At 35.9% G+C, this 27,028-nt stretch overlaps 1 protein-coding gene across 1 annotated transcript in view; it reads left to right on the forward strand.

The window, feature by feature from the left end:
- The window catches only part of ERBB4 (erb-b2 receptor tyrosine kinase 4), a 1,111,475-nt gene that overhangs the window by 600,863 nt on the left and 483,584 nt on the right, over positions 1-27,028 (forward strand). The window contains exon 4 of the mRNA XM_042783534.1: positions 16,614-16,748. Within this exon, the coding sequence (XP_042639468.1) occupies positions 16,614-16,748 (135 nt within the window). The remainder of the gene's footprint in view (positions 1-16,613; positions 16,749-27,028) is intronic.

Here is a 27,028-nt window from a genome sequence, read left to right on the forward strand (position 1 = left end):
TGAACCACCAACCTTCTGGTTAGCAGTCAGATACCTTAGGCACTGTACTACCAGCAAAAAATAATAAATATTCGATTATTGCCCTTAAATGAAAATAAATTTGTTGTTAAACAGACAAAATTAGTGGTAATAGAAGTCAAAATTCTAGTTTTCAAAGAGAGGGAAAAGTATTTGGGTGTTGACTGGAAAGGAGCACGAGAGAAATTTCTAGATTGGTAAAAATATTTTGTGTCTTCACATTAGTGGTGGTTTTGTGGATACACATTCACACACAATATGTACTTGTGTGGGAAAAAACCATATATCTGTGCATTTTTCTTTATGTAATATATAATATATTTAAACCAGTATCAAAATCTAATTCCAAAGGTATTTCCCTTTCTGTTTTACCATGGTACCTGGTATTTCATATTTTAATAATTGGGGTTTTATAAAATGATAACTTATATCTCATTTTTGCTTTTTGATATTCCCTAGAATAAAACTCTATTTTAAAAGACAATTAATTTGGACCAACTTACTGTGGTTTTTATAAATGTGCCTGTACCTGCTTTCTATTCCTATTTATGATTTCTCTTTTAATTTTTCACTATAAAAAATCTTGTCTTTATTTTTATGTTTAATATTACTTCAATATTATGTCCAGTTCACTGAGACATCATGCCCCCAACTCATGTATTAATAGAGTCATTATTCTCTTATGTGCTGTTTTCAAATTCTCATATATTGGAAAATTATAATCATTTTTCAAGATGAAGCCATTCTTTCTCTCACTGTTATCTTTTATTTGCAAGTCTTAACTTGACAGCAACAAACATTCATACCAATATTATTTGTTATTACTGTCATCACGAAAAATCATACATTTCTGAAATATCCTCAAGAAGTAGGGAAGTGATCACATGTCCTGAAAAGATTTCTTAAAACTGTATGCATTAATATAGTAGGTGAGATATTTGAAAGTGACCTTGCAGTCTATCCCAGACTTATTGTATTAAAGCTTGTAAATAAAAGGGACAAATCATTTCTGGGTACTAATATGACTTTCCCTCTTATTGCTAATGAAAACATTGAACTCTACTGATTTGTTCTACTGAAGCAATTACATTTTCTGGAAACCTGGAGGAGTTATTTAAGAGGATTGTTGTCTGTAATGAAGGTTTTCTGGTGGATAGGGAAATAAAAATATTTGAACATTATGTACAGAACAGTGTTCTGTTTTATTAGCAAGAAGACAGGGTAGAATTCCTCATTCTTTCTCTTTATAAATTTTGTGCTCCTCTGATCAGAGAAGTATTTACCTAATGTGAACTTTTTATCCCTCGTATGAAATTGATACTTTGCTCTTTATTAAAACATATATCAAATTTGTTTTATGTTTTTCCAAGATGTTTTAAAAAATATCTTTCAAAACTCTGAGCGAGATTTTCCAAAAAAAGAGAAGGGTAATCTGAGAGTAATCTCTAATACATTAATTTACATAATTGTTTACTGTTGTTGTTGATGACTGATGTTGAGTCAGTTCCAACTCATGATGACTCTATGTACAACAGAACGAAATACTGCTATGCTCACAATCATTACTATGGTGGAAACCATTGTTGCAGCCACTGTGTCAATCCATCTCTTTCAGAGTCTTCCTTTATTTGCTGACCCTCTACATTATTAAGCATGATGTCCAGCTCCAGGGATTGGTCTATCCTAATAACATGTCCAAAGTTTATGACACAAAATCTCATTATCCCAAAATAATGCTTCTAAGGAGCATTATTATTCTGGCTGTACTCCTTCCAAGATAATGTCTTTGTCCTTCTGGCAATCCATGGCACTACATTCAACATTCTTCACCAGCACCATGATTCAAATGATCAATTCTTTGGTCTTTGTGATTCACTGTCCACCTTTCACATGCATCTGAGGTGATTGAAAATACCATGGCATTGGTCAGGTGCACCTTAGTCCTCAAAGTGACATTTTTGCTTCAAAGAGAATATATGCAACCAATTTTCCCAATGCAATACATCATTTGATTTCTTGACTACTGCTTCCTTTGGCATTGATTGTGAAACCAAGTAAAATGAAATCGTTCATCACTACAATTTTTTCTCTGTTTATCACGATACTGCTTACTGGCCAAGTTGTGAGGATTTTTGTTTTCTTTATGTTGAGGAGTAATCCACACTGAGGGCTGTAGTCTTTGATCTTCATCAGTAAATGCTTTATGTCCTCTTCTGTTAAAGTAAACAAGATTGTGCCATACACATAAATAGATTGTTAATGAGTCTTCCTCCAGTTCTGATGCTGTGTTCTTCCTAGTCCAGCTTCTCAGAATATTTGCTAAGTATAAAGATTGAATAAGTATGGTGAAATGATACAACCTTGACACACACCCTTTCTGATTTTAAACCATTTAGTGTCCTCTTGTTCTGTTTGAACAAATGGCTTTTGGTCTATGTATAGGTTCCTCATGAGCACAATTAAGTGTTCTAAAATTCCCATTCTTTGCAGTGTTATCCATAATTTGTTATAATCCATACAGTCAAATGTCTTTGCATAGTCAAAAAGCCACAGGTAAACATCTATCTGGTAATCTCTGCTGTCAGCCGAGATCCATCTGGCATCAGCAATGATATCCCACTTTCCACCTTATCTCCTGAATCAGTATTGAATTTCTGGTAGTTCTCTGTCGATGTACTGCTGCAACTCTTTTTGATTTATCTTCAGCAAAATTTCACTTGAGTGTCATATTACTGATGTTTTTGAGGGTTTCTACATTCTTTTGGCGCACTTCTTTTGGAATGGGCAAAAATATGCACCTCTTGTAGTTAGTTGGCCAGATAGCTGTCTTCCAAATTTCTTGGCATAGACAAGTGAGCACTTCTAGTGTTGCATCTCTTTGTTGCAACATCTCAGTTGGCATTCCATCAATTCCTGGAGCCTTGTTTTTCACCAATGCTTTTAGTACAGCTGGGACTTCTTCCTTCAGTATCGTGGGTTATCGATCATATGCTCGCTCCTGAAATGTTTGAACGTCAACCAGTCCTACTCTGTGTATTCCTTCCATCTTCATTTCATGCTTCCTGCATCGTTCAAAAGCTTGCCTTTTCATCCTTCCACATTGTAATTCAAGGCTTGAATTTTTTCTTCCTTCCTTTCAACTTGAGAAATGCTGATCATTTCCTCCTTTTGCTTTTCTTACTCCAGGTCTTTTTACATTTCATTATAATACTTTATTTTGTCTTCTTGAGGCACTGAATTATTTCTCCCATTATTTTTAGCTACTGTACTTTCAAAAGCAAGTTTCAGAATCTCTTCTGAAATCCATTTTAGTCTTTTCTCCCTTTCCCATCTTTTTAATGACTTTTTTTTTTCATGTATGATGTAATTGATGTCATCCCACAACTTGTTGGATTCTAATTAGCATTCAGTGCATCAGCACTATTCTTGAGATTGTCTCTAAATTCATACTTGGACTTTCAGGGACTTGTTTTCAGGTTTTTTTTTTTTTTTTTTCATCTTCAACTTTACTTGCATGTAATTGATGGTCTGTTCCATGGTTGGCCCTTCACCTTGTTCTGACTCATGATATCAAAATTCTCCATCTTCTACTACCACAGATGTAATTTAGTTGATTTTTATGTATTCCATCTGCCAAGATCCACAGATATGGTTGCAGTTTAGGTTGTGGAAAAAAAGATAATTTCAATGAATATTTCATTGATCTTGCAAAATTCTATCTACAGCATTATTTCTACCACCATGACCATATTTTTCAACTACCAGCTATTCTTCTTCATTTCCAGCTTCCACATTCTAATCACCAGTAGTTATCAATGCTTTTTAAGTTCATTCTCTAAATCAATTTCAGACTGCAGAAGTTGGTAAAAATCTTCAATTTCTTCATCTTTAGCATTAGTGGTTGGTGCATAAATTTGAATAATAGTCATAGAAACTGGTCTTCCCTGTAAGTATGTGAATATTATCCTATCACTGACAGCTTTCTACTTCAGGATAGATCTCGAAATACTATTTTTAATAATGAATGTGTTGTTATTCTTCTTCAATTTGTTATTCTCAGCATAGTAGGCCATATGATTGTCCAATTCAAAATGACTAGTACCAGTCTATTTCAGCTTGTTAATGTCTATGATATCTATCTTCAAGTGTTCTATGTCATTTTTGATGACTTCCAATCTTCCTAGTGCTAAAAGGACGTGAAGGCAGCATCTTCTGACCTCCTGTAAATTCGTAAGAGGAAGACAGAATCACCATTAGCAGCCCAAGGCTTATTCCTATGAGGCCAGACATGCTGCCACCCTCCAGCCTTTACCAATTCTATCCCTCCCACGGCACACTACTTCTCTTCTGTGTTTAATAATTTGTTGCAATGGCCACACAGAACTCACATACAATACTTACAATTATAGGGTTTATTAGGGACGTAACAGGCTACAAGTTAGGTTCAGGGACATGGTGAGGATACAATTGTTCGATCAGTACAGTCTCCCCTCTGCTATGCCCTCAGGCCCACCTTTCTGGTCCTTGGCCTCTCAGCCTGGCCTCTGCCCTGCTTGGGCAAGTGTTACACAGCTCTTTTAGCTCTGCCAATAGGTACACCTAGGTGCATCCCACTCTGTCAGCAAGCCTCCTGCCCAAGGACACTAAGCTGTCTTGCTTTGTGGACCAGGTAAGCCTGCTGCTCTGCCTTGGGCCTCTTGGTTCCACTGCAACTGTCTCTCAACTGGGTGTCTCTCTCAGCCAACGTATCTCCCTTTGCCAGGGCATCTCTCTCTGCCAGGTGTCTTTGCCAAGGAGGTTCAGTGCAGGGATCTCGGGTCCCAGGACACATTATACTTCACCTCCAGCTCTTCTCTCTGGATGACAATGAGATTGCCCCCACTGCCTCTAGAAGGGCTCATTTTAAGCCTGGCAGAGTGACAAAACTAACCAATCCCAGCATCAGAGTTCTACATACCTTATTTTCATGGCCCCACCCAGTAAACTGGTGGGAGTTACAAAGACTATGGCTTGAAAAGCCATACAAGTAATTCACTATACAACACCTAGATTTGTACTTTATATATTCCACATTATAATTGTTAGTCAGTATTTCCTGCTGCTTCTTATTTAAGTCATGGTGCATCTGCAAGTGATGACTCCAAAAGGTTTTCTTCATATACGAAATTAAGGTCAACACTACTTTGAGGAGGCTCCTCTTCCCCAGTCATATTTTGAACACCTTCCAATGTGACTGGCTCGTCTGCTGGCACTGTATCCCACTGCTCTTTATAAAGTTGTCACTGGCCATTATTCTTAGAAGTAGATCAACAGGTCCTTCTTCCTAGTCTGTCTTAGTCTGGAAGCTCCACTGAAACTTGCCCATCATGGATGACTCTGGTAGTATTTTAAATACCAAAGGCATGTATTCCAGAATCACAGCAACATGCAAACCACCACAATTACATGAGGAGTAATGGAATAGTTTACTATTGATCTCAAATAGACGTCAGGTATTCTACAGTGTTTTGTAAGTAACACTCCACCCAACTAAACAGACATTATATCATGCCTTTTAAAATTACACATCAAAAAGAATATTTAAGAGGCTCAACTTTATTAGTCATTAAAATGGTGCTACTAATACTAACCATAATGGCTCCATTATAGTAGAAAATTCCAAGAATTGACAAGGTTAGGGACAACTAGATAGCTCATAGACTCCTGATAGAAGTATAATTTGACAAAAAAAAAAAAAAAACCTACTTTGAAAAACGGTTTGCCATTATGGTCCAGCAATTCCATTTCTAAGTATGTACCTAACATAAATGTGTACATGTGGTCACCAGAAAGCATAGTGTGAATGCTCATAGCATCACTATTTGTAATGGCCCTGACATGGAAAATGCCCAAATGCTTGTCAATGTATGCCTGTTGTATGATGCCTCCCAGCAATGAAAATGAACAATGTACAACTAAATACAACAATATGGATAAATTTCACAAATATCATGTTGCGCAAACAAAGTCAAATACAAAAGAATACATGGGTTTTCATTTCATTTATGTAGAATACAACAGCATGCAAAAATGATCTTGTTCAAAGTTCACTTTGAATCTTGCTCAGTATCACTCTGTATGGGGAGTGTAGAGAGGAAGAAACCAAAGGAGGGCTTCTGGGATGCTGGTGTGATCCATTTCTTGATCTGATGCTGGTTACATGAATGTGTTCAGTTTGTAAGCATGCATTGCATATAATACTTACATATTTATATGTATACATTATACCTGTAAACATTTTGAAAAAAAGAAAACCTTTACAATTTTTCAAGTTACCATAGCATAGTTTTATAGATATTCAGGAGATAACAAGGATATTTCTTGTAAGTTATTATGACAGTTCTATCCCAATATCCATGATCATTTTCTATTTTAAAAATGTGTATAAATTTTAGCTAGTCATATGATCACCTGGAGCAAAGATTATAATCTGTAGCTTTCCTTGCACCTACCTGTGACTCCATGACTGAATTCTGACCAGTGATATTTAAGCTTGCAGTATACCTTTATAAAAAGAAGTGTACTTATCCTTTGTTCTTTCTTTTGTTCTTTTGTTTCCATTGTTCTTTTCTTCTTCATGCATTCCTGTATTCATCCAGGTGGAAACTCCTTCTATATTGAAGAGTCAGTCTTGGCCCCTGATGATTATGATTGTTTTTTCCATAATCACCTTAGATTACTTCCCTAGACTTTTATCTAAAACAAAAACTCTTATCTTTTTAAAATCACACCTAACTTAATCTTAATTAATGTAAAATTAAGATGAATATGCAGGAAATATAATCCTATGCATATCAATCAATCAACAACTATTTGAGTAATTGTAGTGTGTAAAGTGGATAGAATCAACTGAGTGACTGTGAGTGAAATGTCCCCATTTTAAAGTTGAAGAAGTTTACCTTATAAACATGTATGAGATCACCCATCTAGTATGTAGAAAATCAGATTTTGAACCTAGTTTTATTCAGTTAACTAAATTCAGTATTATTGACATTGTACTTCAAACGCCTGATAAAACCAAACCAAACTCACTGCCGTGGAGTCGGACTTGATTCATAGCGACCCCTCCTTGGGTTTCACTATGGAAATATCACTATGGAAATAGACCTTCCTTCTGAGGAGTGGCTGATGGATTTGAACCAGCAGCCTTCTGGTTAGCAGTCAAATGCTTTAGGAGGCTATATCTATCTCTCAGTCTATCTACCTAACTACCTAGCTAACTACCAATACTGAGCAAAACCCACTGCCATCTAATCAATCTGATTTATAGGAACCCGATAGGACAAGATAAAACTACCCCCTAGGTTTCTAAAGCTGTGAATCTTTGCCAAAGGAGATGGCCACATCTTTCTCCTGTAGATCAGCTGATAAGTTGAACAGCTGACTTTTCAGTTAGCAACTGAGCACTTAACAACTCTGCCACCAGGGCTCCTTAAGTACCTAATATAGATACACCTAATCATTATATTTAATTTGTATAGAATATATTAATTAGGACTTAAAAATATAGGATGGATTGATAGGGTAGAGCGAGAGGCAATAAGTTGAATCTGGCATGAGATGACAGAACCTGAAGTCGAGGGTGGCAGTGGGTGGGTATGACGGAGTCTCTGTGTGCTGCAAACGGCGAAGCCCTCTGCTGCTAACCAAAAGTTTGGTAGCTCAGCCTACCCAGAGGTTCTTCGGGGGCGTGGGGGGGGAAGGCCTGATGGACTGCCTATCATTCCAATTCTTGGTAATTTACTTTTGAAAGATTAGCCATTGGGTGTTGGAGGAAACTCCATGGACCAAAACTTTACTCTGACACATGTGATCTCCACGAGGCAGATTTGCCTCAACAGTAACTGGTTTGGTTTTGTGATGAATATTAAAAGAAAGGATAAATTAAATGAGGCATTGTGAAGAATTTTTATTAGAACATTCTGACTAATTAAATACGAGGTGAAAGAATTGATGAATCTCAAATTTTGAGTGTGACATTACATCCTGCTTTTCTCTATTTTAACAAATATAAGGAAATATACAAACAACAAACTGCCAGCTAGTCGATTCCTTCTAGCAACCCCAATTGCTTTTCTGAGGTGGTAAATCTTTATGGAAGTAGATTGCCCAGTCTTCCTTCCACACAGTGGCTGGTGGGTTTGAACCACAAACTTTATGGTTAGAAGTGAAATACCTTAGTCACTATGCCCCCAGAGCTAAGAGAGTAAAATTTTGGGGAAAGGATGAAAGAGAAAATGGTAATCATATAGAGGTAAAGATAAGATACACATATAGAATTATATAATGAGATTAGAGAACAAATTGGGAAGAAAAATTGTGATTTAAAGACAGTCACAAAATAAAATGAGTTTAAGTGAATACTACTTTCTTAAAAGATTGGAAAAAATAATACATTAAGATCACACTAACTTTATTCAATATTTATATGTCGTTCATAATGTAAACATTATTTAGTACTCAAGGAGGAGAGAACACAAACAATGTTACCAATTAAACACCCAACAGGTTTTTACAAATGTCAATCATATTCTAAGGATTCCGTCATTATCATCATCATAATCAACAACATTTTCATCTCTCTTAGGTGCTTGACACTCCTTTTGACACTAGGGCATAAAGATGTATGGCATGGTTTCTTAGCACCAGGGGCCTACATTATAATAGGAGAGACAAGACCTGCACACAAAGAATAAGTAGAAAAGTAAGGCAGGATTTGTTCTATGTCAGTTGAGAGCGTCAGATCATTGGTGTTCTGGGAGCCAGAGGAAGGTGCAGCCCCAAGAACTAGGTGGTTGTAGCACACTGCAACATAATGAAAGCTAAGAATTTTAGTGTACCCTGAAGTATATAATAATAAATTTGAACACTGTAGAAAGCATTACTGAGCTCCATTCAATTGAAATAAAGACATTTGTGCTACTATTTTCTCTCTTAAACTGATTTTTAACCAATGGGCCTGATAATTTCTTCCTGAAATTGCCTTGCTCTGATCGAAAGCAGGTTCACTGTTGCTTCCTACCATTCGATATCTGCATCCATGAGCTTTTGCCTCTGATCATTGAGCTGAGATACAGAAGGTTAAATCACTCATTTACATTATCACCCTTTCCCCCCTCCCAATACAAATGTGACATTTCAATTTTGCACACTTCAACTCTCCTTCAATCATCTGTATAAAAACTTCAAAGCTTGATTGATGATGAATGAGCCATTGTCTCCTCAAGCACCCGGTTCTCATTAGCCTTTAGAGTTTCTGCTTATTAGTAATAAACCTTGAGGGCTGACCCAGTGGGGTAGCAGCAATTCATTGTGCGCCCATCTGAAAGGTCTGGGTTTCAGAAGGATGCAGAAATCTCTGGACCAAGGCCATTCCAGAGATGATGTATTAAGTATCACAGGTGGATGATGTGAGCTATATTACGTTTGTATCATTATCTGCCAACAGACTTGTGTGGCTTGAGGTGATGACAGTGAGAAAGACACATTGTTTTATGTCTGAGAAAAGTCCAGTAACTACTTTCTGTAGCTTCATCCTCAAAATAGTCTTTATGCCCTTATGGAATTTAACTTCTTGATTGTGCCCTGTGGCTTGGACAGGCAATAAAAGTCTGACACATACCTTATTCAGTTGTCCCCACTGTAATGAAACAAGTCAGTATTTGTAATCTTTATTTTTTAATTATTTTAATTCCAAGGTTGACCTCTATAAATACACCTATGGAAAGCAAGACATTTAGACACAGTCAGTAATTCCGGTTAAATATTTATATCCTACTTATTAGATCTTATATCATTGTGGTCAGTAGATTTCAGAGTAGAAGTGAAAAGTTTGTGGTTAGCACCATAGACTGAAGGAGAATATGGCTGACTCCATCTGAATTTATTGTCTTTATTTTGTTTTTATTAAAAAAGAAAGACATTCAATCTTATTATGAAATAGTTACAAATTGTACATGAGGTCAAAGCAATTTTGTGCCATGCCTAAGGCATTTGACTGCTAATTGGAGGGATGGTGGTTCAAACCCACAAGTGGCTCTGTGAAAGAAAGATGAGGCAATCTACTTCCATAAAGATTTACCACCTTGGAAAACTAATGGGGGTCACTATGAATTGGAATCAACTTGATGGCAGTGAGTTTGGTACATCTAGTAGGGAGATCATGTTAATTTGCAAATTTAGGGTATGGAATACAGGGAAGGAAAAAAAATATATAAAAAGCTGTGATTCAGTATTTCACCACATTTTCTTTTGAGATAATATATTTGCAAAATGCCAGGGATTCTGCTAATGTGCACTCATCCCAAAATTCACTATAGTAACTAGCATTTGAAAAGAAATGAAGAACACAAAAGAACTCATTCAAATAACACAAACATTTCCTCTTTATTAGACTCATGAAAAGGAGAATTGAGGCAAGAAACAGTCAAGTAACTAACGTTTATGGATTGGAAAGTGAAGACACAAGCGCTTTATGTCCTCTTTTAAATGTTAGGCTGTCACTTTGATACTTTCTGAAAATAATTTTAAACAAATATTTGAGGTAGATTCACAGTTCAAAATAAAAACATGTCCTTAAAAGGTTTGATAAGCACTAGTAATAAATTTCATCTGACTTATATAACACATGTGTTGGATGAGAGAGGATGTTTGTATATATATTAAAAAATATATAACAGCCATTAATAAGATTATTGAAGATTATCCCTTGCTCCAGAGATGTTCCCTTGAAGCCTGCTGAATTTGAATCAGGTATATTCTCTTTTATAGCACAGAATTGGCCAGTCCCAGGTCTTTAGACTTCTGTGTAGTAAATGCTAGGTTATTGGTTCAGGATTTGGAGAATTTTAATTTGTTAAGGATAGCTCAAAATTATCATTATTCATGTGGTGAATAGCAATTAAATTTGGTGCACAAAAATAGGTTTAAGAATACCTGTGGAAAATGTTAAATGTGTTACAGATATCAAACATACTATCTGCAGTAATTTTTGTTCTTATTAATTATAAGCATTTGATATAATAAAAGCAATTTCCCTTCAGCTTCCAAAAACTCTGTCCTCAAAATTATATGTATATTTTTTCCTATAAGTAAGATCTGTATTTATTGCTTTATTCAATATATTTTTCTGTCCTCAAGATATTATGTTTTTTTTTTCATTAAGCAAATACTTTTGTGTATGGTCCTTGTGCCTTGCATAATGATAGACACCAAGACTATAGCTTAGAACAAAAGAGAAATAACCTCTGAATTGATGGAATTGAGAATAAGTTAAGATGACCAATAGAATGTTCATGGACTTTTATTAGGTCAGTATGTTGTTGTTGTTGTTGTTGTTATGTGCCGTCGAGTCGGCCCCGACTCATAGCGACCCCTCCTTGGGTTTCCAAGGCAGTATCACTATGGAAGTAGGATTGCCCAACCTTCCTTCCGAGGAGTGGCTGGTGGGTTTGAACCGCCAGCCTTCTGGTTAGCAGTCAAGTGCCTCAGGCACTATGCTAGGTCAGTATATATACTTTAAAATTAGGGACTATAACAGAAATTAGGGAGCTCTGGTAGCATAGTGGCTAAGACACTTGCCTGCTAGCAAACCAGACGGCTGGCGGTTCAAACCCGCCAGCCACTCCTCGGAAGGAAGGTTGGGCAATCCTACTTCCGTAGTGATACTGCCTCGGAAACCCAAGGAGGGGTCGCTATGAGTCGGGGCCGACTCGACGGCACATAACAACAACAACAACAACAACAACAGAAATTAACTGACCAGCATTTGTGACAAATTCCATGATATATGTGCATGTATATATAGTATGTTGTTATTGTTGTTATGTGCTGTGGAGTTAGACCTGACTCATAGCAATGTCTCCTTGGGTTTCCGAGGCAGTATCATTACGGAAGTAGATTGCCCAACTTTCCTTCCGAGGAGTGGCTGGTGGGTTTGAACCGCCAGCCTTCTGATTAGCAGTCAAGTGCCTTAGGCACTATGCTACCAGAGCTCCTACCTAGGTTACAATGTACTTACTCTAAATAAAAAGGTTCATGACATTGTTTACTTGGCTTGTGTGCACTGATGTAGTAGGAAATTTTTGAGACACTAATATAGTTTAGTGTTTACTGGAATTTTTCAGTGATGAAAGGATTTTTTTTTTTCCAGGATGTCATATGTAATAGATCTTCTTATATTTAACTATGACATTTATTAAAGATGATATAGTTATGTTGCTTGGAGTTGCCAAAGATTTTTTTTTTATAGAATATGATAAGAAATCCCATAGCAACTTTTTTCTACCAATTGATTAGATGTTCAAGAATATGTTCATGTCTCTCTTAATTTACTCTATTTTCTACAGTGAAATTTAAGTACAATAGAGTGAGATTACATTAAGCTCATTCACATATTCAAGAGTTTTTGAATGTCTGCACACTTCCAGGCTTTATACATCTTTGCTTGGAGAGCAATTAGATTTGTGCCCATCTTCTTTAGGCTTAAAAATTGTCTTGATTTTTTTTTTTTAATTTAGCTATTAATCTCCTTATTTCATGGTAGTGAGAAGGAAACTCTTTGTAAAACAGGTGACACTTTTCCATAAATCTTTAATAACCTTTATTGGAAGCTCTCCTGTTCCTGTGTGTTAGCAAAAACGGACCTAAAAGCACATCCAGATACTTTTCTGGTATCTTCTTACATAAATGTCTCACCAAGGTTTTCTCCCTTCTGATGCTCTGTCCCTTGCTAACTAAAAATTCAGTCAAGCCTCTAAAGACAACTGAGACAGAGGAAATTACTGTCCAGCAAGTAATTTGCATCTCTGGATTTAAAAAAAAAAAAAAGAACCTTAAATATTTCCTCACAAAAGCCTATTGAATTATGATTTTAAAAATGTTATGAAGTTACAAATATCAGTAAAAACTTTAAAAATGAATAAATGCAATTGTTGTATCACTGCCTGATATTGAGGGAAGCAAGCTGATGAAAAGAAACTGTAATAGAAAGTATACGTGGAAACTGCCCTGTGCACACCAGGACAACATACATTTCAGAAACGTGGAGCTTTGTCATTCAACAACAAAGTATAGTCTAGGCCAAAGATTAAGGAAAAAGGACTGTATTTCCAGGGAGACTCATACAAATACATGAATAAACTGTCCCATGGTTAAATACTAAAAGTTTATAAATCCTCCTGACTAAAATTGCTAGCAGATGCTGGATTTTGAATTTTGTCATCTCATAGCATGGAATTGTAGTCTTAATTTGAAATATAGCCATGTAAGATTATTCTTAAGTTATTATTGTCTCCTCTCTAAGTCCCTTTTCCAAGTATAAGCCAAAGCTATTGAATAGAATATTTCTAAGAAACAAATGTCAACATCAGTAGCAGATTAATATTGTTGAAGAAAGGGATTTGATGAGATTATTATTCAGTCTAATCTAATCTGATTCTATTTTAATATCTTCCAACGGGAAGTTGGAGATAGATATTGCGTCCCTTCAGTATGAACTGGTTGGAATTAAAATGTGACTCCTGAAAAATACAGATTTTTTCCAGGACGTTTGAGCTATTACCTTTTCTCTTCACATTTTTACGGTAGTACTTTTCCAAATGTAGACTGAAAAATAATCTTCATTTCCTGGATAGCAGTCAAAATCTCCTTTCTCTGTCACATATGAAAAATTATTTGTGAAACAGAAGAACATCACCTAATGTCTCATGAAAAAGCTATTAGCATGAGATCTCCACATTTTTTAGCAATGTTAATGTAGAAATCCATTTCATAAACTTTCTTACATCTTGCGTTTCCCTTCTGTTCTGATGAAGGTTGTGTGGTTAAGTCATGAAAAATAATAAATGGGGTTTTATAAGTAAAAAGATGATCTAATTTCTTTCTTTTTTTTTTTTTTTTTTGTTTCTTCTCCCCTGCCCTTCACCTGAGAAAATGGTACCAGAACTCAGTGAGAGGATTGATAACGGGAATGAGAATGACTTCAAATGTGCAAAGCCTTGAAGTATTAAAAATAATCTAGTAGAATTTATACAAGTAACTCAATAAGATACTTGAGATGTGCCCATCAATCTCCCTTCCACAAATACCCCTTTAATGTTGCCACCAAGCCTTGGTGGTACAGTGATTAAATGCTTCCCTGTTAACTGAAAGGTTGGCAGTTCAAACTTACCAGTTGCTCAGTGGGAGAAAGTTGTGACAGTCTGCTTCCATAAAGGTTACAGCCTTGGAAACCCTGTGGGTAGGTCTACTTTGTACTCTGGGATCGTTATGAGTCAAAAGCCACTGAACTCAAAAAATTTCAACAGGTTTTGTTGTTGTTGCCATGGTTTAAATTATCCCTGTGTCTTCAGTTTAGGGAATTGCATAGGATAGTAGGTTTTCTTAAGGCTATGATGATAGAGACTGTCCATTGACTTCCTAATATTCATTTCCCTCTTCTTACTAATATGAATATTGGTATAAATTGAGTAGCAATTTGCTCACCTAAATACTTGCTTATATTCCGTCTTTGTTGGGGTGAAGGTGGCCATGTAACAATGTTCTGGGCAATGAAATGTGGGCACGATCCTTGGGGAGAGAATTCTTCCCAAACGAAAAGGCAGGACCTTGCTAGGAAGAAAACTTTGGTTGCCTTATTCTCCCTTGGAAAAGAGGCTTATAGTTGCAGAAGCCATTTTGTGCCTACAGTAAAGAAAATGAACACATTGAAGACGACAGAACAGCTAGAATAACATCTACACCTGCCTTCTTACGGATATATTATGTCTAAGAAAAAATAATTTCTTAATGCTTAAACTGCTGCTGATTGCATTTTTGGTATTTGTAGCTGGATGTTTTATGGACTACTGTATGATTTCTTTTAAATTGTTTTTATATTGAGCAGGAGGGGAAAATGTGGTAGATATCAGGCAAGAAACTACTGTGTGTATTTCTAACCAATATTTTCAAATAATAAAAGTGGTATTTTCAGAGTAAATATCTCATTTTTGTTTCTATAGAACTTGATACTCTCTGTATATGTGGTCACCCGTTTTCTTGGGGAACAGCTTAGCTAATCAAGACCAATGTTGTAATATACAGAATCAAGTAGAAAATGACTTCTGTTCCGTGTCACAGTCATGGTCTTATTTCAGGGAACCATAGGGTTTTTATTGTACCGTGTGTTATTTTTAAAGAGTAACTGATAATTATATTGACTACATTTGAGATGTCAAAGAATATTTTTCTCAATGAAGCATTAATTTTAGCTTCCCCTCTCTGCTAATTACTTATATACCAACTCCTGGCAATCTCACATTGATTGAAACACTCTTTCTAAGGGATTTTGACGTCTCATAAAAAGTCTTTAAAATATCCATACACTATGAACTTGAAGTATCACTTGTGGAATTTATTTTAAAGAAATATTCAAAAATAAACAATTTAAGCCTCATTTTAAATGTGATTTAAATGGTATACACTGAAAATTAATTAAATGACCAGCAATAGAGGATTGGTGAAATCATTACTATTTGATTTATACTCTGGTATATCATATCCTCACTAAAGTAACAGAACCAAACCAAACCACACCCACTGTCATCCTGTCGATTCTTACTCATAGCGACCTCCATTGGGTTTCCGAGGCACTAAATCTTTACAGCAGTAGATTGCTTTATCTTCTCTCTGTGGAGCAACTGTTGGGTTTGAACTGCCAGACTTCAGGTTAGCAATCAAATGCCTTAGGCACTGCACCACCGGAAAAAAAAAAAAAAAAAAAACAACACCTCACTGTTGTTGAGTCGTTTCAACTCATAGCGATCCCCCTTGGGTTTCCGAGGCAGAACCTCTACGGAAGTAGATCGCCCAATCTTCCTTCCAAGGAGTGGCTGGTGTGTTGGAACTGGCAGCCTTCTGGTTAGCAGTCAAGTGCCTTAGGCACTACGCTACCAGAGAACCTTAAAAATAAGAGAAAAAACTACGTAATTATCATTAAATGCTCATTATATAATAATAATAATAATAATAATAGCAGGTTGTAAAATATTATATGCATACTATTCCATTTAAAAACAAAAACAAAATAAAAGCTTCTATACCACAATGTTCAGGAGCTCTGATGATGCAGTGGTTAAGCACTCGGCTACTAACCAGAAGGTCAGTGGTTCAAACCCACCAGCCATTCTGCTGGAGAAAGAAGAGGCAGGCTGCTTCCATAAAGGATTGCAGCCTTGGAAACCCTATGGGGCAGTTCTACTGTGTCAGATAGGGTCATTTTGTGTTGTAATTGATTCATTGGCAGTGGGCTTGGTTTTGTTATACCAAAACATTAAGAGTTCTTTATTCTGAGTTTTAGGATTCTGAATAGTTTTTTTTTTTTTTGTATTTTTCTATTTATCAATTCTCTGCAATTAAAGTATATGAATCAGTGAAAAATAACTTGGCTTTTAACAATGTCAATCCAATTTAACATTGAAAATAGTTTGAGTTAATCATTTTTATTAACTACCTTTTCAGCAATATGTAGTTTGGAAAAAAACAAAACCTCTTTCTCTCTTTCCTTCTTTTTGATACAGAAATCCTGAATGGTGGAGTCTATGTAGACCAGAACAAATTCCTGTGTTACGCAGACACAATCCATTGGCAAGACATTGTCCGGAATCCATGGCCGTCCAACTTGACTCTGGTGTCAACAAATGGTAGCTCTGGATGTGAGTAGCATTATCCACTTTAGTGTTGCAAAATGTCTCTCTGTATTTCCTAAAATATTTTAAACCTTGAACACATTCATCAAAATGTTCAATTATGTACAACAGCTAGAACAAATAGCTGGCCTATGTTTTGCTTCTAATGAATTCTCTTTGCTGGATCTTAGGTTTACCATACGGCTTATTTCCTTAGTGCTGCTATAACAGAAATACCACAAAGAGGTGGCTTTAACAAAGAGAAATTTATTTTCCTACATTTTAAGAGGCTAGAAATTTGAATTTAGGGCAACGGCTCTGTGGCAAGGTGCACTCTACCCACTCTGGGGTATATTCTTGTCTTAGTTGCTCTAGCATTTTTCTTGGGGTTCCTCGGTGTCCTCAATGAGGCATGTATATTCATTCCCTTCCACGTACTTATTTCTCTATGCCCAATCTGTTATTTTTTTTTAATCTGAAAAGTGAGTTGGTTTAAGACATATCCTATACTGATATGATTAACATAACACAGAAAGCCATCTTCCCAAATGGGATTATGTGCATAGGTTATTAAAAAGAAAAAAAAAAAAAAAAAACTGCCATTAAGTTGATTCTGACTCATAGTGACTTTGTAGGACAGAATAGATTGTCCACATAGGGTTTCCAGCTATAAATCTTTACAGAAGCACACTGCCACATTTTTTTCCTGCAGAGCTGCTGGTGGTTCAAACAGCTGTCTTTTGGTTAGCAGCTGAGTACTTAACCACTGTCACCAGGCTTCCTCTCCACAAGTGTAGGGGTTATGATTCCAATAAATATTTTGGGGGATACAATTCAACCCATAACATCATATTTCCGAAGTCTTAAACTGTGCCCCGTTGTCTATAAACTTAAGGCTGGTGTGTATCTAATGCTTCAACTTTTTGTGGCCCATACACCACTGACAAAAATGTACCTCCCTACTCACTGTAAGGAGCTCTGGTGGCGTAGTGCCTAAGGCACTTGACTGCTAATCAGAAGGCTGGCAGTTCAAACGCGCTAGCCACTCCTCGAAAGGAAGGTTGGACAATCTACTTCTGTAGTGATACTGCGAAAGCCTAGGAGGGGTTGCTATGAGTTGGATCTGATTCGATGGCAGTGAGTTTAGTTTTTTCAGGTACTCACTGTAAAAATTAAATAATAAAAACTAGTGAACATTATAGGATTCCTAATTTTCCATTCCCTCCGCAAGTCCTCATGGTAAAACTTTATTGCGATTCCAGACACTATAAATAGAGTGGAGACAGATTTCCTATAAAAGGAATGAATGTTATATTCTAATTTTAGTCATTGCCTAATAAACTACCCACTTATCCATACTTATAATTTATACTTTTTTTTACCACAGAGAAATTATCAGATCCAGAGCATGGAATATGATTAAATGATAAGTAAACAATATTTAAATTATTATTAAAACTGTTGAAAAAATTTTTCTGGAATCTGTTTCATTTTAATAAAGCAAGCTATGTTGTTTCCACATTTACTATTACTGACATTTGTATGAAATCAAAATCTTTATCAAGTCTTAATCTGGGTTTTATATTTCTCATCTATTATTATATAATTCCCATCTGAAATCATAACTGTCTTTCTTATAGTTCAATAATTATTTTCTATAATACTGATTGTGTTATGATACTTTTGTAGGAAATCAAACTCCAAGGGGACAATTATTACATTGCATCATGGCCCTAATAATATAATGAAGAAAAATGAATATATTTTATCAAAACTGACAGCCATATTTTTAATAAATGACTAAAACTTTTTTAAAAAAAAGTTTGCATGTCACCCTTGAGCAGAAATTTATATGATATTTCATCTTTATAGCATTCAAGTAGCCTACCTTGTAAAATTACTCGTGAATACAAAATTGAATCTGTTCACACTAACAAGGGAAAATGATGTGCTTCAGAAACGGCTTCCATTTTCAGTTTTCCCATAATATAGTATATTTTTTATTTGGGAGAAAAGAGCATGTTGGTTGGATGAGAGGAAAGGCCTGCTGACTCGTGGCTTATCAGTCTGATAGCCTGGAATGCTTGAATAAAGCCTGAGATAGGGCCAAAAGGGAAGTCTGCCCACCAGCCTCACAGAATTTGGAACAGGAAAGGTCTGAGGGGTTTGCTGCACTTTCACAGATGGCATCTCTTTGTGCTCTTCTTTTTGAGGATATACTTGGATTGTTCTGCCTACAATTAGGCAAATGTGAATGCATTTTTTTTTTACATGCAAATAATTGCAGGTGCAAAAATTGTAAATGCTGAATCATAGCCAATGGCCCTTTACAAATGAAATGCCAATTGCTTGTCAAAGTTTTTATTTTTTACATACTAGTTCTACTTGCTGAAACATTATGCATATTCAATATACCATACAAAACCTAACAATTGCCCTTGAGTCAGTTCATGTGTGCTAGAGTGGAACTGTTTGTGTCAGAATACAACTCTGCTTCATAGGGTTTTCCCCGGCTAACTTTTTGCAAGTGGCTAGGCAGGCCTTTCTCTCGAGGTAACTTTGAGTGGATCAGACCTCCAACCTTCTGAGTAACAGCCAAGTGCGTTAACCATTTGAATGACCCAAGAACTCCAGAATATCCCGTAGCTGAAATAATGAATTGGCCATCCATTGAATACTCATTTCCTGCAGTGTTATCCTAAATCAGTTTCTTCCTCTACCTCTTCCTGATGGGTGATCTCAGGTGTGCCATGGTTTTAAATATAACTTCTATCCTGATGACTCTCAGAACTACACATCACCAATCAATCCGTCATCCAATTTAAAAACATAGATCATCACTGACTTCACTCTCTTTGGTTCTTTCCATTTAGTTAATCACTAAGTCATCTTGATTTTGCTTATATATTGATGTTACTTGATTCATATTACTATTAACCTACTTCAAGATTCCATCTGTTGCCTGGAATACTGAAACAATCTCTGGATTTTTAACATTTTTTGGACTATGGACCTTGTGACAGTCTGGTAAGGCCCATGGACACCCTTCTCAGAATAGCATTAAATGGATAAATAGGCACAAAATATATCTCTTAATACATGGATGCATAAAAATCAGAAAATGCATAAAGTAAATAATAGGAGATTACAAGGAAAATCAATTATATTGAAAAGCAGTTACTAACATTTTCTAAAAGTAAATGTTATATAGTAAAATCAATACTTTATGAGTATGTCAAATTAAAAAGAAAAACAAATCCCAGCACTTGTACTGAAGTCTAATGTAGTTTTGAAAGAGGGATAAGTATAAATAATAATTTATCAACACCTATAATGTAAAATAAACATATCAATGGTTGTTATTGGTTACAATGTAGCTAGTAATGCTAATACTATACTGTGATTTGGTCCTTGTTAATGGATGGAAATCATATATATTATTAAGAGATTAATGAAAAAACATTGTAACTTTTCTCCATTCAAGTTCATATACTCCTACTTTTTAGGGGCCCAAGGCCTCCTAGTTAAGAGCCCCTGTGATTAATTGCTTATGTTATCTCTAGTCCCAACAAATCTACCCTGCAAAATGTCAGCAACTAATACAGGATCAAGTCTAACAAAGCCAGAGAGCTTAGACTTTTCAGCAGTCTCCTATTTATATTCCCTTCCATGGATAGAGTTGTTATAGTTCACTTGTCTGAACCTCCCTGCCTTTCTCCTTGCCTGACTAATTACTAGTCATACTTTCAGACACTCACCAAGTGTCTGAGATTCTCTTCTAAGAAAATTTCTCTTCTCAGGCTGAATTAGGTAACTTTTCCCATTTGAATCCATAAGGACCAGAGCTGAAACCTGCTATCTTCTTTTCTCATTCTTTACTCTTTGAAGACAAGGTGCCAGTCATCATTCTTCCATCTGTACTATGATATTATTATGCAAAATACTAACTCCTAATGTATAAAGAGATAAATACATTAAATAGATCAGTGCATAAATTGAGTGTATTTTATCTATTATTTATATAGAAAAGAATTAATGTAAAATAAAACTTATAATTCAGAGATACGTAGCTGATTCACTTTTTTAGTCTTCAGGTATAGATGACAATATGTATCTGCTTAAATTACTTTATATGTTTCATATATATGAGTATTTGTATGTATGTTTCTATTTATCTAAATATCTATATATATACACACATAAGGAGCTCTGGTGGCATAGTGGTTAAGGCATTTGGCTGCTAGCCCAAAGGTCAGTGGTTTGAACCCATCAGCTGCTCAATGGAAGAAAGATAAGGCAACCTGCTTCTGTGTAGATTTACAGCCTTGGAAATTCAATGGGGGATGCTATAGTCAGAATCGACTCAATGGCAGTGAAGTTTTATATATGTATGTATTTGTACGTATCTATAAAATACATGTATATTTCTCAATTTTTCCATTAATATTTAAATAAATCGACATTAATTAGTGTAAACATTGTAAATATATATAAATTATGTAATTTCTAATATAAGGAATTCAAGAATAGTTGATATTTAAGCAATATTTTGCAAAACACTTAACAATATATGTTTGTCTTACATTACTGATTCTTAATGCAAAACAGCAAAATCTTTTCAAGAGCAACCTAGCTTTTCATCGACATGACCCTTGAGCTATAATTGAAACAATGAAGAGAAGGTTTTAAATGTCTAGAAAAACAACTTTAAACTGATCCTCATCTTTTAAATACATGATTTGGGAAAACTTTTAACCAACTTGTGTTTTCCAAAATGTGCTTATGGTGTCCTGATCCAAAGTTTAGGGAGGATAAGCTAATAATGATTAGTGTCATTTATATCATACAAGTGCCTATCAGAACTTGTTATCTAACGTTCTTATATTTTTGGATAAAGCAAACCCAACTCACTGCTGTTGAATCATTTCCAACTCATAGTGATCCCCCCTTGGGTTTCCGAGGCAGGACCTCTACGGAAGTAGATTGCCCAATGGCTGGTGGGTTTGAACAGTCAGCCTTCTGGTTAGCAGTCAAATGCCTTAGGCACTACACCACCAGAGCTCCTACTTGGAGCACTATAATAATTACCGCTTGCTTTTCTAGCCATAAAGGGAGCTCTGGTAGCATAGTGGCTAAGACACTTGCCTGCTAACCAGAAGGCTGGCGGTTCAAACCCACCAGCCACTCCTCGGAAGGAAGGTTGGGCAATCCTACTTCCGTAGTGATACTGCCTCGGAAACCCAAGGAGGGGTCGCTATGAGTCGGGGCCGACTCGACGGCACATAACAACAACAACAACCACCACCACCACCATAAGGACATGGAAATAATGGAAATAATTTACCTTCAAAAATTAAGCAAATAGAGCATGTTGTTGTTGTTGTTATGTGCTGTCGAGTCAGCCCCGACTCATAGCGACCCCTCCTTGGGTTTTTGAGGCAGTATCACTACGGAAGTAGATAGCCCCATCTTCCTTCCGAGGAACTGCTGGTGGGTTTGAACCACCATCCTTGGCTTTAATATGGAAAATAGAAAGACAGTAATATTTCCCGAGAGAGCACATTGTGTAGTTAAGAGAATGCAAAAAATGGCTTGTTTGAACTGGCGCTATTTTTTTTTTCGGGTGTAATTATTCTAAGCAAAATATTTATAAATATCTACAAATTATTCTTCTTTGTTGTGTCATGTGGTCTAGAACTATAAAAGGGCATTGCCTTTAGTTCCAGAGACAACTAGATTAATGGTTTCCAAAATGGACATGCAGCAGAATCCACCCAGTATTCTGTGTGATTAAGTATGGGTTAAGAATAGAATCTCCCTATCTGCTGATTGTATGGACAGATGTAAGTAGCACTGGCCTAGAATAAAATTCCTATGCTGGTAAAATGATCAGAAAGAGCACTGATGGTGCAAGGGGTTAGGTACTCAACTGCTAACTGAAAGGTAGGTCATTCGAACCCACCAGCTATTCTGCAGGAGAAAGTTGTGGCAGTCTGTGTCCATAAAGATTTACAGCCTCAGAAAGTCAATGGGGCAGTTCTACTCTGTCCTATAGGGTCTGAGTATGGGTCAGAATTAACTCAATGGCAATGGTTTTGTTTTTGTTTTTGTTTTTAAGAAAATCATCAGTAAAGTCTACCATAATACATACTGGTTTGAAATGGGTATGGATATGTGGGATTGCTGCAATGAGTGAACGCTTAAATACTTGAATGCCTCAGAAAATCTGTAGCACTCTTGTTATGTAAAACTTTTATGCCACTAATTTCAAAGGTAAAACTAAACAATTATTCATTGGGTGCCTATACCATTATGGACCTGATGAATCACAGGCATTTATAGACCCTGTCTTTATTTCCTATAGAAATTCTGTAACGTAGGTAGTAACAGCCTCCTTTGGATTTTTGTGAGTTAGGCATCTGGCAATATGTTATCAGGAGCAAACTTGCTGCCTCCCTGTGCATGGTTGAAAAAGTAAAAATGTCTCCAAAAGCAGGTCTCTGGGGTTCAAATTGTCCATTTAGAAAAGCACTCAAATTTTATTGTCTTTTGGAAACTTATTTTAAAGTAAGTTTTAACAAGTCTTTTCACTAAAAGATGTGAATTTTCATTGAAAAAATATATATCATTACTTAACTAAAAATTGCTGATATTATAAAAATGGTTTTCACACTGTTCACATAGAATGGAGAAAGGCCAGGCAATCAGAATAATCAGCTTTCATTTGAAGTGGGAACTCTTAACACTTTTTGAAATGGTGAATTTTTGCAGTTTTGGAGTTTTGTGGAACTTACTGACTTTTCCATTCCTTGTTCTTTGTCTCCTTTAAACGTACTTCCATATTGCATCTTTCCTTTAATAATGAATATAAGAAAACACTAACTTTGCTTTGAACATTTTTTGACATTGAAAAGTGTTAGAGCCAACTATATAAGGGAGAGAGCATTAATATCAATCAGACATCTGGTCATCTTTTACATTTTTTTGCACATATGGTTTTAAGTCATCCTGTTATGTGGAAGTTTTCAAAGAATTCTAAGTGTGGAAGAGTAAGGTAGAAAGATAGAAATTCTGTTAAAAACTGAGTCATTTTATTTTGTTATATTTTTACAAAGTAAAAAATCCATCTTTACAAAACTAAAATCACATGTTAACTCAAATAGTATCTCTCCATTTCATGTTATAAAAAGAGACTTAGGGTTCATCCCCTAGTTGATTGCTCTGTAGCATAAATCATGATTGCACATGTGGTGTTTAAAGCAACTGTGTAAAATATAATGAAAAGTCTCCTGAGCCCATTCAGAATGACTCTCTTCCATTTGTTCTCATTTTTGATTTCTCTATAACAGGTAAAAGTGATGATGGGTCTGTGTCCTGTTCTACAACCATCATTCATATAGTTCATTATTATTTACACGACCATTCTCATTTACTAATGAAAGTAATTAGAACCTAGCTTCAAAATAAGGATAACTTAATGAGCTCACTCTGTGGCCTTTCTTCTGTAATCACTTAGAGAATGCTAGGAACTGAAAGAAAGGTGTTTACAAATAACTGAAAAGTTGGGTTGATACTCAGCTTTCCCTTTTCATCATATTAGCATAAAATTATTTTATACATATTTTCTCTCCCTATTATTTACTTATTTATTTTGGTCTCATTGAGCTACTTTTATTTCCAAGTTTGGAATGGGGCTGGGGGAGAAGCTCCTGGCTAGGCAATGCAGCTGCCTTCTCTGTAGGGAGCTGCGGGAAGATGAATTAGAAGATCAGGCTGCTAACCCACTTAGCAATCTTCCAAACCCAGGTTGTTGCAAACAGCCCTATGCAACTTTTATTTAATTCTTTGCTGCTTGGTAAGAACAAATTATGTTCTATTTAGAGCTGGTTCTTTTGGCAATTGTAGGTACTCTTTCTAAGCAGGGGAGGATTAAAAAAAAAAAAAAAAAAAGGAAAGAAAATTATGCAGTGACATTTCCTTTAAAGTTCTCCTTAAAGTATAAGTAAGAGAAATATATAAAAGAAAAAGAACAGCCTGACTAAAAAATTCACAAAGGAAAAGTCGTCTCAAAAGTAGCTATCTTACTCAGCCACTTCTATTTCCTACCTCCTCACCTTTATTAAACAAAGATTTTGATCTTGATAGTTTTTCAAAAATGTTTTCTGTAAGAGCAAGTCAATCTCTCTTCTCAAGGCGGGAACACAGCATGAATGTAACTACATAAAACATAAGTCAAAGTGTATTTTTGAAGAATAAAAATATTTACTTTGATAGGAAAAATGAAATGATAAATCTAATAATAATAATAATAGTAATAATAATAATGCAAAATACTGTGCAGTAATCTCCCAGTCTTTATTTCTAAGTTTGATTACAATGCCTAATTGGAAATATCAGAGTTTTTATTTATTTATTATTATTATTTTGGAGAATCCCTGCCAGGTATTTTTAGTGGTAATAATAAATGTCTAAATGTACTTATACTTTTATATTTGACAGGGATCTTCTTAGCTTGGTTAGTAAGATGTAAAAATCATAATGATGAATTAACACTATGCAGTTTTGTTACATTTTTATAAAATGGTACATCTTTTTTATCAATCCATACCAAAAGCAAACCAAATCAAACACACTGCCATCAAACTGATTCGTACTCATAATGACCCCTTTTGGATTTCCAAGGTGGTAAATCTTTAAGGAAGTAGATTGCCTCATCTTCCTTCCATGGAGCGGCTGGTAGGTTTGGACAACCAGCCATCTAGATAGCAGTCAAATGTCTTAGGCACTACACCACAAGAGCTCTTTATTAATCTATACAGGAGACCTAAATATTTTATTTGAGTGGGAGCTCTGGTGGCACAGTGACTAAGACATTTGACTGCTAACCAGAAGGCTGGCAGTTCAAACCCACCAGCCACTCCTCAGAAGGCAGGTTGGGCAATCTACTTCCGTGGTGACAGCACCCTGGAAACCCAAAGAAGGGGTCGCTATGAGTTGGATCCGACTCCATGGCAGTGAGTTTGGGCGGGGGGCGGGCAACCATTATTTCAACAGGAGTAATTTATAAATGCTAACTATTTTTTATTATTTAAATGGGCAATTAAATAGAGAAGAACTCAAGCAGAACTGTGTCTTCTCCACTCTCACTCTTCTGAACCTCGCTTCCAAAACATTTCACTTGATGTTGTTCCAGGGCCAAGTCCCTGCGTCTTTATCACTTTGCTTCTTTGCTTTGAAGGACATCCTAGTGTTGAACTTAAGCTCTGAGCTTTTATTGGACTTTGAATCTCGACTCTAAGGGTTTCTAACCGCAGTTGCTTAGCCTCTTTTCTCATTTTTCTCATGAGAAAAATGATCTGTAATGTGGGATAATAGACTCAAGTGTTCTAAACAGTGCCTGGACCATAGTTAATCTTCAATAAATGTGAGTTACATTGTTTTTATTGTGTGTAATTGGAATCTGGTCCTCCTATAAAGACACTTTTCCTGTCTCTTACCTCAAAGCTACGGATTGTGGTCAGCCTTCTCTTGGCTTCCCATTATCAATAACAAGCAATTATACCTACAGTTTTGTGGAAGGAAGGACACCTTTTGTAAGACTTTTGACATCCACTTGCAGCACCGTCCCTCATGACCCACTGCAATCTGCTGTACTCTGCTCCTTCTTTGCATACATCAAAGATTTTGACAGGTGTCCCAACTCATCATTTTATCTCCATGCAGTCAGTTACCTAGATGATATGACTAAGTGTCTGTTATTCTCTGTCAACAGCATTGCCCAATCATTTCTTGACCCCTAAAATCTATTGACTTTCCCCATTATCTGTAGTAATAGCATCAAAAACCAGGCCTTATTATAACATACAGAGTTAACATTTGTCTTCCTGTATATGTTTTTAATCTATTTTGTGTGTTCTATTCTCCTATGTACTGAAGACAATTCTATTCCTCTGTTAACATGGATTAGAAACATGGTTCTACTGGTTGAGAGTAGGCTCCAGAGCTGAAATTACAGGTTTACAAGCCCAGGCCTGTCACTTACTGTGTGATCTTGGGCAAGTTATTAAACTTCCCTAGAGTCAACTTCCTCATTTGTAATATGAGCTATTAGTAGTATTTACATCCTAATTAATGTTGTTGTGAGAAATACATTGTTTAGAACCATGCCTGGTACATAATAAAGTCTCAGTATATTTAAGTTAGGAGCTCTGGTAGCATAGTGCCTAAAGCACTTGACTGCTAACCAGAAGGCTGGCAGTTCAAACCCACCAGCCACTCCTCAGAAGGAAGATTGGGCAATCTACTTC

Source organism: Orycteropus afer, unplaced genomic scaffold, assembly GCF_000298275.1.
Source record: "Orycteropus afer afer isolate SDZICR_OR568_19922 unplaced genomic scaffold, OryAfe1.0 scaffold00002, whole genome shotgun sequence".
Taxonomy (NCBI): domain Eukaryota; kingdom Metazoa; phylum Chordata; class Mammalia; order Tubulidentata; family Orycteropodidae; genus Orycteropus; species Orycteropus afer.